This window comes from Puccinia triticina, chromosome 17A, assembly GCF_026914185.1.
Source record: "Puccinia triticina chromosome 17A, complete sequence".
NCBI classification, from domain to species: Eukaryota; Fungi; Basidiomycota; class Pucciniomycetes; order Pucciniales; family Pucciniaceae; genus Puccinia; species Puccinia triticina.
This window is the reverse complement of record NC_070574.1, coordinates 2,317,361-2,334,099: the sequence shown is the minus strand read 5'-3', so window position 1 is coordinate 2,334,099 and position 16,739 is coordinate 2,317,361. Positions and strand designations below refer to the sequence as shown.

General features: G+C 48.2%; 3 protein-coding genes across 3 annotated transcripts; all 3 read left to right on the top strand.

Annotated features, from left to right (window-relative positions):
• Nucleotides 1–1,965: 1,965 nt before the first annotated feature.
• PtA15_17A194 (uncharacterized protein) lies at nucleotides 1,966–2,368 on the top strand (the record flags this gene model as incomplete). Its single annotated transcript, XM_053164284.1, has 2 exons — nucleotides 1,966–2,257; nucleotides 2,331–2,368. The coding sequence occupies 2 exons, from the start codon at nucleotides 1,966–1,968 to the stop codon at nucleotides 2,366–2,368; spliced, it is 330 nt and encodes a 109-aa protein (XP_053028267.1).
• Nucleotides 2,369–3,133: 765 nt separating this feature from the next.
• On the top strand, nucleotides 3,134–3,486 carry PtA15_17A193 (uncharacterized protein; the record flags this gene model as incomplete). The annotated part of the gene is made up of 2 exons (XM_053164283.1): nucleotides 3,134–3,182; nucleotides 3,296–3,486. 2 exons carry the CDS (start codon nucleotides 3,134–3,136, stop codon nucleotides 3,484–3,486), a joined length of 240 nt encoding a protein of 79 aa, XP_053028266.1.
• Nucleotides 3,487–7,533: 4,047 nt separating this feature from the next.
• On the top strand, nucleotides 7,534–8,947 carry PtA15_17A192 (uncharacterized protein; the record flags this gene model as incomplete). Its single annotated transcript, XM_053164282.1, has 4 exons — nucleotides 7,534–7,669; nucleotides 8,061–8,331; nucleotides 8,422–8,721; nucleotides 8,803–8,947. 4 exons carry the CDS (start codon nucleotides 7,534–7,536, stop codon nucleotides 8,945–8,947), a joined length of 852 nt encoding a protein of 283 aa, XP_053028265.1.
• Nucleotides 8,948–16,739: the final 7,792 nt, after the last annotated feature.

Below are 16,739 nucleotides of genomic sequence, written 5' to 3'. Positions count from 1 at the left end.
ATTTTGGAGTTTCCCTCGACTACTTGGGAATATCTTGCGTGGAAGAAGGTCTGCTCTGGCCATTTCCTACAGGAGGTCCTTCCTTTTCTACCGCACTGGTACACGGCAAAAATATAATGAAATAAATGTTAGCACCAATTGAGATCTAGTGGCAGAAATCCCAAAAAATTGCTCAAGTGGGTGATATTTTGGGACTGATCAGACTATAGCGACTCCATGGTGGAATTTTCATGGATGAAAATCCCAAAAAGGAGCTGCTAAAGTCTGATTAGTCTCAAAATATTGCCTAATTGGGTAGTTTTTTGGTGTTTCTGCCACTGTATCTCAACTGGGCTTAACATTTTTTTCAGCATATTGGACCAAATATGATCAGAAATCTTAATAGGTTAATTTGAATCAGCCTTTTCCCACAAACATGGCAAAATGTGGTAGCCTCTCACAAGTCTCAAAGTATCACCTAATTGGGTGTTTCTGTCACTATATCTCAATGGGGAATGTTTATTGTTACATGATTATATTGGTGCAAGAATGATCAAAATTAATGTTGAAAAATCAAGTTGGGGTATTGTTTATCCCTCAAAGCTATACCAAATCCATCTTTTGAAATCAATGAACATTTTGGTACCAATATCATGAAATAATCACCATTCCCTGTTGGGATGTAGCCGCAGAAACACAAAAAAACAAACAATTTGGTGATATTTTGAGACCACCTATCAGACTGTAGCTACCACATTTTGGGATGTGAATGGGCAAAGGCTGACCCAAATTACTCTCTCAACATTGCAGCTTATCTTAATGGTACCAATATCATGAAAGAAATGTTAGCCCCAGTTGAGATACAGTGGCAGAAACACCCAAAGCTACCCAATTGGGCAAAATTTTGAGACTAATCAGACTACACCAGCTCCTTTTTGGGATTTTCATCCCTGGAAGGCATACCAAAATCATCATTTGTAATTGATGAAAATTTTGGTACCAATATCATGAAATAATCACCATTCCCTATTGAAATATAGTGGCAGAAACACAAAAAAAAAAACAATTTAGTGATATTTTGAAACACATCAGACTGTAGCTGCCACATTTTGGGATTTTCATGGGCAAAAGCTGACCCAAATCACTTTCTCAACATTGCTTATCTTAATCCAAGTATATTAAAGCCTCAGGTTTGTACAAAAAAAATTCAAGGGTTCACCCTACAAAGTAGCCAAAAAAAAAAAAAAAAAATCAAGGGTTTCCCCTTTTACAAACCACAGAAACAACAAACAATAAATCTTGCCACAAAAACCCAAAAAACAAAAAGAATGCACACAAATTGCTACAAAAAAACCAGCCCGCACCCAGCCACCCAGCGCAGCAAGCTGACACACCGTGGCCCAACACCCATCCCTGTCTAGCAGGGTCAAAAAGTGTTGGGAAGAAGACCCCCAGCCCTAAAGCACAGGGGGGTCCACGAATATCCACCGCCGGACTGCGCAATTGCAACAGCGGACGGTGGTGAGACAACCCCTTGGCTGGAATTACAGCTTTGGGAGTTGCCTGGGGATTAACCAACCAGTCCGCACACCTTCTTATAGCCACTGGCCCCCACCTTCATCCCTCCTTGATGCCCGCACTCACCACCAACCACCCTACTTGCACCTATCAATCCATCCAGTCACCCAGGCAATAACCACCAACCACCTCGTTTCCACCTCAACCAGCCTCCTCCACACCTCCATGCCAACCCATTGCCTCAGCAGCCACTACCACTCCATGACAACTTAGCTTTATTCCGCCGCCCAACCCACACCCATTGCGACCCCTCCCTCCGCCCCCAACCAATCCGTCATAACCACCCCCTAGCCTCCCGCCACCACGCCAACTTGCCCCCAGCCTGACAATGCCTCATACCCGTATCTCCCGCCACCCACATCAAGGCTGTCAAGGTGGGCGGCCGCTTGGACGTGATCTTTAACAAATATGTTTGCTCTCCTGACCCGAGAGCGGCCGATCATGCAAGCTGAAGGTCTTGGGACATTCAGTGCGGTGATCATGCATCCCGACGACTCGGATGCCGTCCAGACGGAGGAGAAGATCTGGGACCTCACGATGCGTGTGAACTGCAAAGGGGTCTGGTGGGGTTGCAAGTATGGCATCCAGGCAATGCTCGCTAACCCCGTGGATGAGAGCAAGGGCCTGAAGCCGGGCAGAAGCATCATCAACACGGCCAGCTTTGTGGCCAAGCTCGGCGCCGCCACTCCCCAACTCGCTTGTGCGCACTAACATCTCTTGTTCATCCTTCTCATCACTGCCATGGTCCACTGATATTTTCAACATGGTTCCAGATACCGCAAGCAAGAGCGCCGTGTTGGCGATGACTTGAGAACTGGCGATGGTCCACGCCCGAGACGGGATCCAAGTGAATGTGCTTTGTCCGTGAGTACTGCTCGAGCTACAGCCACTGCAAAGACGCCACCTCACCGGCTCTCCTCTCTGCCATGTAGAGGTCCTCTTCGCACGCGTGAGTTGCTCGGGCCCAGATGATGACGTTTCGAGCAAAAGCTAACACCCGGAAGCGGTCGCCAAACAGCCCTGCGAATGGACTTTTTGAACACTCCCAAGAAGCGCGAGCGCAGGGTGTTCCATCTGCCAATGGGCCGGTTAGGCGAGGCAGTTGAGCAGGCCCGGGGCGCATTGTTCCTTGCCTGCGAGGACAGCAGCTATGTGACCGGCACAGACTTTATGGTCGACGGCGGCGCACATGCCTGTTATGTTGTCAGTCTCACCCGCCGCCACTCATTCCCCTCTGCTTCTCTCCCTCCACTGACCGACTGTCTGTTTTTTCTTAGACTCGGACCGGGGAGCCTGCGTCCGATCCCCCCAAGAGTCTGGCCTCGGCATAAAAGATCCCCATCTCTCCATGAATGCCCCCCGCCAGTTGTATAACCACGAAACCCTCCTTGCGCGTCCTCTCTCCTGCCTTCATTTGTGTATATGTACTTCCCCTTTTTCCGAGCGTCACAAAGCCCGCGAGCACCGCCAAGAGACGTGGGGCCAGAATGTTGGACGTCAATCATATCATACAGTTGGCTGCACTGATTGTCAGACTCAAGGCTGATAAGCCCCCCTCCCTTCCTCCCTCCTAGCAATGGCGAATGCGCCCTTAAGCTTCAGCCCCAGCTCGCCAAACCCGCCGAGTAAGCTAGCGGACGGTTCCGGGGGAGTGGGGGTGAGTAGAATTGTCTGAAGTCAAAGCGCCTGAACGGCAATCTGCTGATCTACCCGATCCGGCTGGATTCAACCAACCAAGAGCTCGCGGCGATCCTCAAGAACCAAGTGATCCGGACCAAAAATGTCCTCTCGAGCCTCCAACTCCGCACCCTTGGCCCCACCTATGAGGTCTTGTTGGCCCTCGGCGATGCCATTAAGATCCAGCCTAACGTGCTCCTGCATGAACTCAAATTTTTGGGACTCGCAACCAATACTGCCGGCCTGCTTTGATCCTCCCACCCCTTCTGCTTCATTGCATATTTATACATCTCTCTCGCTCTCCTCCAAATCACAGTTTCTTCTCTTGCCGGACAATCTCACCTCTATTTTGTGATCTTGTCACATGAAGAATACATAAAGTGCCCCTAAAAACAAACTAAATGCAGTGTACAATGAGGCTTAAAATGAAGTTTTTTTGTAAAAAAAAACTGTTGTGATGGAGATCAATTGACCAATCATTACCATAACATCACTCTTTTGCAATTGGTAATTGTGAAGTGTTAGGGCCTTCCTACTGTAAAAGGGGGTTCAAACAGGCAGCTACAGTCAAAAGGAAACAACAGGAAGATAAATCAAGGCAGTGCTGTAGCCAAATCCCCAAAACCCGACAAGAAATGAGCCAATTTGGCTCAAGTTTTGAATTAATCAAATCACAAAATTAAATTTGAATAAGTTTATGGCCTGAGGCAATGCACACAAGGTACATGCAATGCTGATTTGAACTGAATTCCCAGTGTAATCATGAAATTTTTCTTGTCAATCAACCGATTTAACAGGAAGGAACACCTCAATTGGGCCAATTTCTGGGGTAAGGATGGCTGGAATTGCAGAAACTGGCATTGAAAGTGTGAGCTTGCCTTACACTTTACATTATGTGCATAAAAAAATGTCATCAAATTGAGATCAAGTAGTAAAACAATTTGAGGTTACAGACATCAAAAAGTTTTCAATGATGCCATAGTTAAAATGGTCATGTGGGTTTTGGGAGATAATTTGATTATTGGTAGTGCACCGCTGTTACTGGTAGGTGAAGGGGAAACACAGCAAACATTTATGAGATATTACCATGGTACCATCTTCATTATCTCAGCCAACCAGAGTTGGCCTGACACTTGCCATGACATCTGCAGCGGCGCAGCCGCCTTGGCCTCTAGTAGTTCAAATATCAGGAAAAAAATGTTAGCCCCAGTTGAGATACAGGTATTACAGTGGCAGAAACACCAGAAAACTACGTCAATCAGGCAATATTTTGAGACTAATGAGACTATACCAGATTCATTTTGGGATTTTCATCCATGAAAACCATATTAAAGTCGGACTATCACCTACTTCATTCCCTTTCATCTTTCAAACTACATTTTTTTTTCCAGCTGCAGCAACAACATCAACTGTCCAATTTATGACACTTCACCCAGCAATCTCTCTAAGCATGTTGCAACTTGTATGAAGAAGGTGAAGGAATCAGAATTGCAAAGCCTTGCAGCTCTGGGTATTTCTGGCACAGGCAATGCTGATGCGCAAGAGGTTACAGCGGCTTCTTCTTCTTCTTGGATCAATCCCTTTTATGCATATTGAACTGATTTTCACAATGCAATAGGTACCACAGCTTTGCGAAATCTGGTGTGTGGAAGCGGCCCACCCATTTTCAGCTGTTGGGAACTTTCACACAAAGCAATTCTGCACCCATTTGTCATACAAAATCTACCAAGAGATAAGGTAGTATCTAAAGATATTGGTTGATTATACATGGCCATGCAGGAGTCTTTCATAGAATCTCTCAAGGTTGTTGATTTCTTCTTCCTCACCTGTTTCATTGGGCTGACTATTTTTCTATTTAAAGAATCACAAGGGTGCGATGTATTGAGGTCTTGATGCCTGGCAGTCCCCGAATGGGTTTGACATATTAGGAACCGTGATTTACCGCTTGGTCAAGCTTGAAGGAGACAATATTGGGGTTAATTTGGAGGCCATGCCTCTGGAATTTGTCAGACTCAAAAAAAGTCACATGGGTGAGTATCTTGCTCAAACAGTCCAGGCAATTGCTGAAAAGTTTGGGTTGAAGGACAAGGTAAGCACCATTATTCCATTTTTTTTTCTTTCTTTAGCTTCTATTCTATGTCTTATTCAATTATTTCTCTCACAGATCTGTGGGATTGTAACTGATAACGCTACCAACAACCAGAAAATGATTGATACAGTCGGAAGCTTTCATTGGCCTTGATTTAAAGGTGAACCGCAATGGATACGGTGTTTTACTCACATTTTAAATTCAATTGCTCAGGTCATTTTGCAACCTTTTGGAAGCCACAAGAAAAAAAAAGGCTTGCATCTCTTGAAGAAGACTCAGAAAATTACGAGGAGTTCGACAATCCAGAGGACCAAATAAAATTGTGTGTTTCTCATGTTCTTCTCATTGCAATTGGTGGTGGTGATCATTGATGAAATGTTAATTCTTTGGGCACCTACCTAGGATAACAGAAGATATGAGTGAATCTGAAGATGAAACTGCGTTTGGGGAAGCCAAAGGACCTCCTGCAAATAACCCGCTGGTGGCAAAGCTCATTGACAAGGAAGAGATTGAGCTCAAAGATGAGGATGTTGAAGAGTTGAGTGATGAAGAGGACAATGATTGATACACTTCCCAATCCTGAAAAGAAAAACTTGCTAAGGTCAGTCACCCTTGTCTATCTACCTCACTTTTCAGTTTTACTAACATATGAACTGGTTTGATCAGTTTCAAGCTATTTCTTGCAATCTAAAGAAGTCCCCAAATTCAAACGTTCTTTTTGTTGAGCTCTGTCAGGAGAAAGAGTGTTTGAAGCCACACAGCATTCCCCAGGACATGAGGACAAGGTGGAAATCAACTCTTTTGCAATTGGTAAGTATCTTAAGATGCTCGGCAGCCATGTTAGTGTATATTTCTCTTCCCAGAAATCCAAGTCTATTAAAACCAGAGTTTTGTGGAAAAAAAATTCAAGGGTTTCCCCTATTTTTTATCCACAAAACAACAAAGAAAGGGTTTTCCCTATCTTTTAATCACAAAAAAGCAAAAAAGTCTTCCCCTATCTGAGGTTAGCCTCCACAGAAAACACAACCTAGCCCAACACCAGCCAAAGCTGCTGCACCCAGGCCCATACTGCCGCCCAACTCACCGGATGGGTCAAACAGTATGTAAGGAAGGCCCCCAGCAGCGCAGTGGCAATCTGCTAAGTGGGGGCCAGCTCTTTAACCCCCCAGGCTGTACAAATGCATATGAAGCAGCGGGAGAGCATGAGACGCACCGCCAGCTGGAATTACAGCAAAAACGGATGCGCCTGGGGGGAGAACCTGACTGGCCAGCTCGCGGTTTTATATAGCCGAGCCCCCGCGGGGCCTCTGGCTTTGACTTGGACTTACCGCTGGTTTCACAACAACAACGCCACCAACACTGCCATGGCAAAAACACCACCGCCATGGAACAAACACCACCACCAATCACAATAGGATAAAAATAAAACTTTAGAGCTAATTTTAAGACCTTTATGAACAACTTTTTAAAAAATAAAGATGTTGCTCTGATTCTCAGGGGATACCCAGTCCTGTACACCTTGCCAGATTTTTAAAAATTTGTTGATAAAGACCTTAAAATTGACTCTAAAATTTTACTTTTATCCTATTGTGAACCCCCCTAATATGTATGTACAGCAAAGGCAGGAAACGCGGTTTGCTTCGCTGAAAATCCACCAAACACCAACCAAAAACTCTAGGCAAACGGACCCCCAATATCATACACAGTTTTTTTTTCGGTCGTCTCCTGATCAACTGCTCGCACGGGCACCTCAACCATCTATGTATGCGCCCACAATGTTTGGTATAGCTGGCCCTCAAGAGAACTTGGTCCTGTTACCTAACCAAACCCAATGTTTTGGTGGCCGTGGTCTGGCTAGGCAGATGAGAATGGCAACAGCTTCTTCTCTGTGCCACTGACGCCCTCATCGTCTTTTCTCCCTACATTCATCTGATCCCTGGGACTCGGCCCCTCCCTCGCCACCTCTTTTGCCCACCCTCCTTTATCACGACGGAGACGAAGACCAACAATACAAGCATATCTCCAGAATAAGAATGCAGTCCTTCCAGCAGTTCACCCAAACTCACTTCTGGGCTGTCAGGGACTATCTCGCACCAGTCCTGAGAGAATCCAAATTCAAAGAACATGGTTGAATCACACCAGTTAAGTCTCAAGTTATATTCAATTGGCAACTTCCTCACACCATTCAATTCTCACATTAAAATCTCGGGATGTTTTCAGAGGAGTTCGCGGCAGCCGGCGATTTTTTGTGCTACAAATTTCCGACCTGGTCTTGGGAAGCAGGCGATGGAACCAATCGACGAGACTTCCTGCTCAAGAATAAACAGTACTTCATCTCTCAAAATGGTATGTATCAACCTCCAACTGTTGAAACAACAGCTCAGGAGCAAAGAATATTTATACCATTTGAAAATCATTCTTCTGTGAAATCAAAGTGGCTTGCTTGCGTAGGGCTTCTCAGATGGTCTACACCGACAAAGATGAAGACGCAGAGACGATGATGAGCTTTGCTGCCGAAGGCGCAGTTGGAGCAGATGATAAAGAATGGGCGGTGACACATACCACTTGACGTGAGCTCTTGACTTCTTCTGTGATCACAGCCATCTGATACTGTGTTAACCTCACATTTGCCCCCATTCCACCTCAATCAAAAAATCAACCCCAAATATTGGATTGCCCAGATGATCAAAAGCGACCCAATCTGCCGCCCATGATATCAGCGAAATCCCCAATCTAGACCATAACGTCAACTCGCTCTCCTTGTCAGCTAATACCGGAGCCGGCCGTAATCCGGATCCGTCGAATAACGCTGAGGAAGCCGTACCCAATCTAGATGACATCCCAGATATGGATGATGACTTGGGTGATGCTGGTGGGGTCGTCAAGGCTGAGGATGATGCAACAGCAAGCACTCAAGCTGCTGCTAACCAACAGACCGAAATTGGACAAAACAACCCCAGTAACCTCGTCAGCATTTGTAACTATGACTGTCTGATCACTTATGACAAGTAAGTCTTGTCCTTCATATTCACTATTAAAGGAGGTGTGTTTTGTGCCACATAATTTTAACTGAAATCAATATCTGAATCTGTATTTAGATACTATCAAACACACAGAATGTGGTTAATGGGCTACAATGAACACAAAAGACCCTTAACGCCATCCCAAATGTTTGTAGATATTTTGTCAGGCAATGCGCAGAATACGATGACAATCGAGCCCTTTCCGCATCTGAATGGGCTGAATCTGGCCTCAGTCCATCCATGTAAACATTCAAGTGTAATGAAAAAGATGATCGAGAGGATGGAGGGAAGTTTCAAGGAAGCCCAACAGAAGTACTCCTCCAGTGGAGCCGGTAATGGTGGCTTGATCAGTAAAGAAAAGGCTGGATCGGCAGGGTGGTCGAGAAGACCACCATTAAATTGGCACATCCTACAGGATGAATAGTGCTATTTGAAAATTTGAGATTGAATGAACAGGATTGATGTGTTTCATTTGTACTTCGAAGAATGGTGCAAGGCTAATGTATGCTTCCTCCTTGCCCGCATTCAATCTATCACTGCAGCTCCCTTCCAGAGCTTCCAGAAGACAATACCAAGCCTCAGTCGCGACAAAAACAGCTAGCTGTACTGTCTGAAACAGGCGGAAGGAGTATGTGCTACCCCAAGCTTGCTGAAATCTCCCTTGCGAGCCTCACACGCATCTTGGAAGCGTCTCAGTCTCTCCCCAAGCTTGCGCGCGGAACTATCCGGACGGCGAGCAGTTGGTGGGTGTCGCGGCGCCGGATACAAGAAGCCCGAGACAGTCAAGGACGAAGCCCAAGACAGTAAAGGACAAAGCCTGAGACAGTCAAGGACAAAGCCCAAGGTAGTCAAGGAAGGCAGTGTTTTTTGGATGTTCATTGGAGCATCATGTCCTCCAAGCTCTCCTTTACGACCTTGTCAGCCAACCAAACTGCCAACACCTCTCTGATGTCTGCCGACTATGCCCAGGCGGACACGTGTGGACTCACAGGCATTGGCGTCCGCAATCGCAGGTGCATCTATTTCTACTCCCTTAGAAAGGCCGAGCACCTCACCCACCCCGCCATGCACTATGTACCCTCATCATTGTACCCACCCTTCACTTGAATCTCCCCGCCTCCGTTTTACTGACACGGATCTCTTCAACATTAAAACCCCTTTTTTAGCGAACACCTTCAGTAATAATAAATTAACTTTTTTTTCTAAACCAATATTTTGTTTTTGCAAATTGGAATTCCTAATTTTCCTTCTCAGTTACATGTGCCACTTGAGGTACCCATGTGTGAACATAGAATGCACAAATAATCAGTTGATCAGAACAGAGATCAAATTGGCTTGCATCATGTTGACTGTGGGCACAGTGCATGGTAGTCTGGTCACACCTTGGGACACAGTACAGAAGAGCAAAGATGTGCTACAGTTTCTGTAGCACAGAGAATGCACCATTTCTTGCATGTGAATTTGCAGATTGGTGGTTACAAATTTTGCTGGAAAAAATCAAACTGCCAAGGGATTTAGTACAATTTGGCTTGAATGTGCCTTTGCCACTTTTTTTGAGAACAAACTTGAACTTTCATTCACAAAAGAGGATATGAGGGTCCACCTATCAACTTGACATTGTTTGCTCTTTCCTTGGAAATTGTACCTGAGATTTGCAGCGGCGAAGCCGCCTTAGCCTCTAGTACAAATAACACCTCCCTAATATCATCAATGTTTTGTTAGTATTGACTGGCAGAAAGATAAACATCATGGCCCCTCCCGCGACTCTTGCATCAACAAGAACAATCTCAATTTAGCCAGAGACCTTTTGGAGGTCCTCCAATCCTTCTACAATATCACCCAGCAACTGGCGGTTCCGCTAGGATATCAGAAATTGTGGTCTTCATCAAACAGATCACCGGTCACTTTTCTTCTGCAATTCCTGATAAGCGAGAAAAATACCTGCCAGCTTTAAGGAACGCCTGTCGGGCAGGTCTGCAGCTAACAAATAAGTATTGCACTCTCACCAACTGCTCCCCATCATACCGAGTTGCTCTGGGTAAGCTATTCTTTGTATTTCTTCCCCAAAGCACCTTACTGACAGTTTTGTCTTGTTGCAGTTCTTCACCCTTCATTCAAAGACAAGTATTTTAACCTAGCCAAATGGAAGCCCTAGTGGATCAGCGAGGCAATGAGACTCACCTGCGAGATGTGAGAAACTTATTGCAAACCTGAAACTCAGCCAACCACAAGCCAGCCACCCAGTCGACGAGATTCCCAGGTAATGTTTTCCTGTTATTCCATGTTTTTTGTACGTTCAAGCTAACATGATATAAACTAGCCCACAACAGGTGTCCTTGCGGGGTTGATCAAGGCTTCCAAAGCCCGCGGGGGAACCAGCCTCACCAATCCTCTTCAAATTTGGCTTTCTGGAGGGTTGGCTCTGACCAAAGAAAGAAGGCCAGTAAGTCCCCTCAAATGGTGGAAGCAACAACAAAGCGCCGGTAATATTCACGGAGGGCTGCTCCAGATGGCACTGGATGTGCTGAGCCTTCCAGGTACAATATTATTATCTAGATAACCTAAACCAAATTTTCACACTAATTGGCCTGCGTCTTCAACAGCAACCACCGTTGACGTGGAGCAATCATTTAGCTTTGGCAGGGACTACGTTTCTTTGACAGCGCACGGTCAGTCACTAGAGGAATGAAAGTGGCATTTTATTTGAGAAATGGTAAGATTAAGCAGGGGCTTCTGTACAAATGGAAGCTAGATAAAAGGAAAAACAACAAGAAAACAAAGGAGAAATCAGGGCAAAGATAAATTAAAAGTAGAAGAATACATGCTGATTACAATGTACATGCCTGCAATGAGATTCTGGTGAACCGCTTTTGCGGCAAAAAGGTTTTCACACCCGCCAGTACTTGCCCCCTCCTGCGCTTGCGGGTGCAGGTGGGGGTGTGGGTGTCCAGGATTTGAGAATTTTTGGGCAAGTACTTGTACTTGTGGCGAGTAACCGGATGCATTCTTTAGTCCAGGGAGGACCTAACCAAGCAATTAGGAGGCTCCCAGGGAGGGGGTAGGACAAAACCAGATCCCCTGGGGGGAAAAATGGCTTCAAATCCCTCCCTTAAATACTTGTCAATTCCACCCACCACTTGCTGCCAAAGACTGTACTGCACATCGCCACCGCCTTGATTTTTGCCGCTTACCACTGCTACCATCACCATTCTTCCCACACCCAATCCAGGTGTAACCGTTGAATCCCTGCACACTCCTGCTGGCTCCATCTTACCCCCCTCAACTTGGCTGATGAGCGCTTAAGTCTACCATAAAAAATCCATAGGCGGAGCTGAGTTCATAGAAACCTAGCCACAAAACCTGGGTGGCGCATCCAATGGTTGTTAGCCTAGTGGTTTGCAGCAACCTCCTGACAGCAAGGTTGCGGGTTCAATTCCCACTGCCCCCATGCCCCATTTGGGGGTTAGGGGGCGGGTTTGTTAGGGGTTAGGGGTTAGGGCAGTTTTTTTTAAAAAAACTTGGCAAGGTGTATAGTACACTGTATTGGATACGTATTGGTATGTATCGGATACGTATCGGTATGTCTCGGATACGTATCGGTATGTATTGGATACGTATTGGTATGTATTGGATACTTATTGGATACGTATTGGTATGTATCGGATACGTATCAGATATGTATCAGATACGTATTGGATATGTGTTGGTAAGTAGCGGATACATATTGGTATGTACATTGTATTGGTATGTTCCAGCGCCAGCCAGCGCCAGCCAGCGCTAGCCAGCGCACCAGCTCCAGTGGAGCTGGCCTGGCCAGCTCCGCTGTCCTTTGGCTTTTAGCCAAAGAAAAATGCATCATTTTCTTTGGCTAATAGCACCAGGAAAAAAAAGTAGTCAGTTGATGACAACTGACATAACACAGCTCTGGTTTCAGCTACCAAGCTACTCCATCTGCTAGTGCAGGGCTGGCTGGCACACAGCTCAGTGCCCATTTTGGCACAGCTGAAGCCTCTAGAATTTTCACAGGCTGCTCCTCAGCTTTGTCCCAGGCACAGCTCCTGCTTAGCCTTGGCCCAGCTGCTGCTTAGCCTTGGCCCAGGCCCAGCTGCCCCTCAGTCTTGGCACAGGACAAGCCACTGCTCAGCCTTTGCCTGAGCAAGAACGGGCGTTGATAAACGCACGCCCGTCCCCCGGGGGCACGCCCACGCCCACGCCCTTCGAAAAGCGCGCGTGGGACCGCACACCCTTTTTCAAGGGCGTGCGAGTCAAAGGGCGTGCACGCCCCTGTATGGGCGTGCGAGGGCGTGCACGCCGCCACACCGTGCCTGCTCGCCGGGAGCCCCTTGGCAGGCAGGTGCAAGTATACCTGCTCGCCGAGAGCCCCTCGGCGGGCAGGTACAGATCCCACCTCACCAAGAACCTCTCGGAGAGCATGTATACATGCACCTGCTCGCCGAGGGGCTCTCGGTGAGCATGCTCGGCGGGTAGGTTTATGTATCCCTGCTCGCCGAGAGCCTTGCCTGCTCGCCGAGAAGGATGACTCTCGGCGAGCAGGTATACAAACACCTGCCCGCCGAGCCTGCTCACCGAGAGCCCCTCGGCGGGCAGGTGCATGTATACCTGCTTGACGAGAGAAATCCTCGGCGAGCAGGCATACAGATCCCACCTCGCCGAGAACCTCTCGGCGAGAAGGTATACATACACCTGCCCGCCGAGCCTGCTCACCCAGAGCCCCTTGGCGGGCAGGTGCATGTATACCTGCTCGCCAAGTGAAATCCTCGGCGAGCAGGCATAGAGATCCCACCTCGCCGAGAGCCTCTCGGCGAGCAGGTATACACACACCTGCCCACTGAGCCTGCTCACCGAGAGCCCCTTGGCGGGCAGGTGCATGTATACCTGCTCGCCGAGAGAAATCGTCGGCGAGCAGGCATACACCTCTCGGCGAGCAGGCATACATATCCCCGCTCGCCGAGAGCCTTGCCTGCTCGCCGAGAAGGATAACTCTCGGCGAGCAGGTATACAAACACCTGCCCGCCGAGCCTGCTCGCTAAGGGCCCCTCGGCGGGCAGGTGCAAGTATACCTGCTCGCCGAGAGGCTCTTGGCGAGGTGGGATCTGTATGCCTGCTCGCCGAGGATTTCTCTCGGCGAGCAGGTATACATGCACCTGCCCGCCGAGGGGCTCTCGGTGAGCAGGCTCGGTGGGCAGTTTTATGTATACCTTCTCGCCGAGAGGCTCTCGGCGAGGTGGGATCTGTATGCCTGCTCGCCGAGGATTTCACTTGGCGAGCAGGTATACATGCACCTGCCCGCCGAGGGCCTCTCGGTGAGCAAGCTCGGCGGGCAGGTGTATGTATACCTGCTCGCCGAGAGGCTCTCGGCGAGGTGGGATCTGTATGCCTGCTCGCCAAGGATTTCTCTCGGCGAGCAGGTATACATGCACCTGCCCGCCGAGGGGCCCTTGGCAAGCAGGTGTTTGTATACCTGCTCGCCAAGAGTTATCCCTCTCGGCGAGCAGGCAAGGCTCTCGGCGAGCAGGGATACATACACCTACCCGCCGAGCCTGCTCACCGAGAGCCCCTTGGCGGGCAGGTGCATGTATACCTGCTCTCTGAGAGGCTCTCGGCGAGGTGGGATCTGGACCTGCCCGCCGAGGGGCTCTCGGCGAGCAGGTATACTTGCACCTGCCCGCCGAGGGGCTCCCGGCGAGCAGGCATAGTGCACGCCTATGTGGGGGCGTGCACGCCCTCGCACGCCCATACAGGGGCGTGCACGTCCTTGATAAAGGGCGTGCGGTCCCACACGCCCTTTTCAAAGGGTGTGGGCGTGGGTGTGCCCCCGGGGGACGGGTGTGTGTTTATCAACGCCCTTTCTTACTCAGGCAAAGGCTGAGCAGTGGCTTGTCCTGTGCCAAAACTGAGGGGCAGCTGGGCCCGGGCCAAGGCTGAGCAGCAGCTGGGCCCGGGCCAAGGCTGAGCAGCAGCTGGGCCCGGGCCAAGGCTGAGCAGCAGCTGGGCCCGGGCCAAGACTGAGCAGCAGCTGGGCCCAGGCCAAGGCTGAGCAGCAGCTGGGCCCAGGCCAAGGCTGAGCAGCAGCTGGGCCCGGGCCAAGGCTGAGCAGCAGCTGGGCCCGGGCCAAGGCTGAGCAGCAGCTGGGCCCGGGCCAAGGCTGAGCAGCAGCTGGGCCCGGGCCAAGGCTGAGCAGCAGCTGGGCCCGGGCCAAGGCTGAGCAGCAGCTGGGCCCGGGCCAAGGCTGAGCAGCAGCTGGGCCCGGGCCAAGGCTGAGCAGCAGCTGGGCCCGGGCCAAGGCTGAGCAGCAGCTGTGCCTGGGACAAAGCTGAGGAGCAGCTGGTGAAAATTGCACTAGAGGCTGGATAGCCAGCTGGAGCAGGCGTCATGTCAGTTGTCATCTAATGACTACTGATTTTTCCTGGTGTAGCCAAAGGAAAAAAGGGACAAAACTCATTTTTCCCCAGATCAAATATTCAAATAATCTGTTTATCTTGGGTTTCAATGTGGTCAACCCTGCAAGATAAAGGCAATCTGCAAAAAATCTGGAAACTGTTTGGTTTGGGGAAGATCATGCTAAGCCCCTTCCTGACCATCAGTTCTTGAAATTTGAGCATGCTCAAGAGTTTGGATTCATTCAAAATCTAATCACTCACAACATCATCATACATAAAACAGAAGGCACAAATCCAGTAGAAATAGAAGTGCCTACCAAAGAATGTGGGCAAATAAAACAAGTATACAGAAGAACAGATGCAGGAAGGCACAAGAGGATTGGGAAGAATTTGAGTTGTACACAAAACAGTTCTCCTTGAAAGATAAAACACATTTTGATCAACCCAGATTAACAAGAACATCAAAGAGGGTGGCAGGATGGGCTGGTTACGTTCCATTAACAGCTCCATCTAGATCCTGCCAAGCGCTGTGGTGACCCATTTTGTGGTCAGCTAGTCAGGAGCATCACCGCCGCCAGCAAGATCATCAAGATACTCAGCAAGCATCAAGACTCAAGCCCCAAATCCTCAAGCCTCAAGATCCAACCCTCAAGATTCATCTTCTCAAGCCCTCTCAGCTCCCCTCTCTCCTTCTTCTTTCTTGGTCCTAACACAGAGTTGTCTGCGGGTTTATTTCTTTTTTTTTGTGTGTTGTTTCTGCTTTTCTTCCCCCTGCTCTCTTCTCTGGCTCTTGTTTATTTTCTTTCCTCTCATATCTCAGATTTTGGCTCTCTCTCCTTTTCTTAGCTCTTCTTCAGTTTCATTTCTGGTTTCCTTCTTCTGAACTTTTTTTTTTTATCTTGTTTTACTCTCTTTCCCTCTTCTTCTCTTGTGTTTGGTTTGGTTGTGTAGTCCGCGCGCACGGCGCGTGAGGAGATTATGACATGCTTGTCACAGGCCTCCAGGAATCAAATTTCCGGGTGAACTTGGAGGATGGGAGGCCATAGCATCCTGTTCTGATCCAAGTCAGGGGTTATCAATATTATCAATCTTTTTCTGAGTCCAAATCATCAAGAGCCCCTTCCAAGAGTCCAATTCCCCATCAAGAATCCTACAAAAAAAAAACCAACCGCCGCCGCGGATCTAAACCCCAGAGAAACAACTCAAAACCACTTCCCCAAAGCTATTACTTTGAATACATACAACTCATCCGGACAATTCGTAAGGGCAGCTCCCAGAGCACCTTTTTCCCCTCCCAGCGCTGCCTCCGGCCTAGCACCAAGCGGAGCTCCATAGCGCCCCGGTGGCTCACCAGCCTGTCTGCACAAGATCTGGCAGGAGGGGGTGTACGGTGTCCAGAGGAGTATGCCCATGGTCACCAGCTGCACTTGGAGGGCTGGGGAGCTATTCAATGGTGCTTAAACATGACTCCGTAAAGTCACAAGCGGGCTTCAGATTTCCACATTTATCAATAAGCAAACTTTCAGTTTTTAAGTCCTGAGATGAAGCACATGATTTTTGTGACAAAAAGAATTGAATTTCAGGATTTGGTCAAGTGGACAGCAGAATTTAGATGCGGAGAATGAGAAATTTCTATTTTAAAGAGACAGGACCCCACCTGATACATAAAAATTTGTACAGCCAGGGCCTCCAGAACGCCATGTCCACCATGAGTAATCATGTTACTTTGATCAAGATACATGGACACAAAGATGAGTATCAGTTTGATCTTGCTTGGATGACATTGTAAATCTCACAATATTGGGGTGCTAGAGTTCTTTCATGAGAATAATCTACTTTGCAGTTTACAGAGCACCTTCCTCAGTATCGAGGGGGGTTTGAGTGCAACAATTTTGTTGGTGATCCTAGAAAAACCCTGCATCACAAATCAATAATCAAGCAGTATCTATTTTGAGCTGGGCCTGGCTGTTGAGCTAAGCAAAGCGGAGGAGG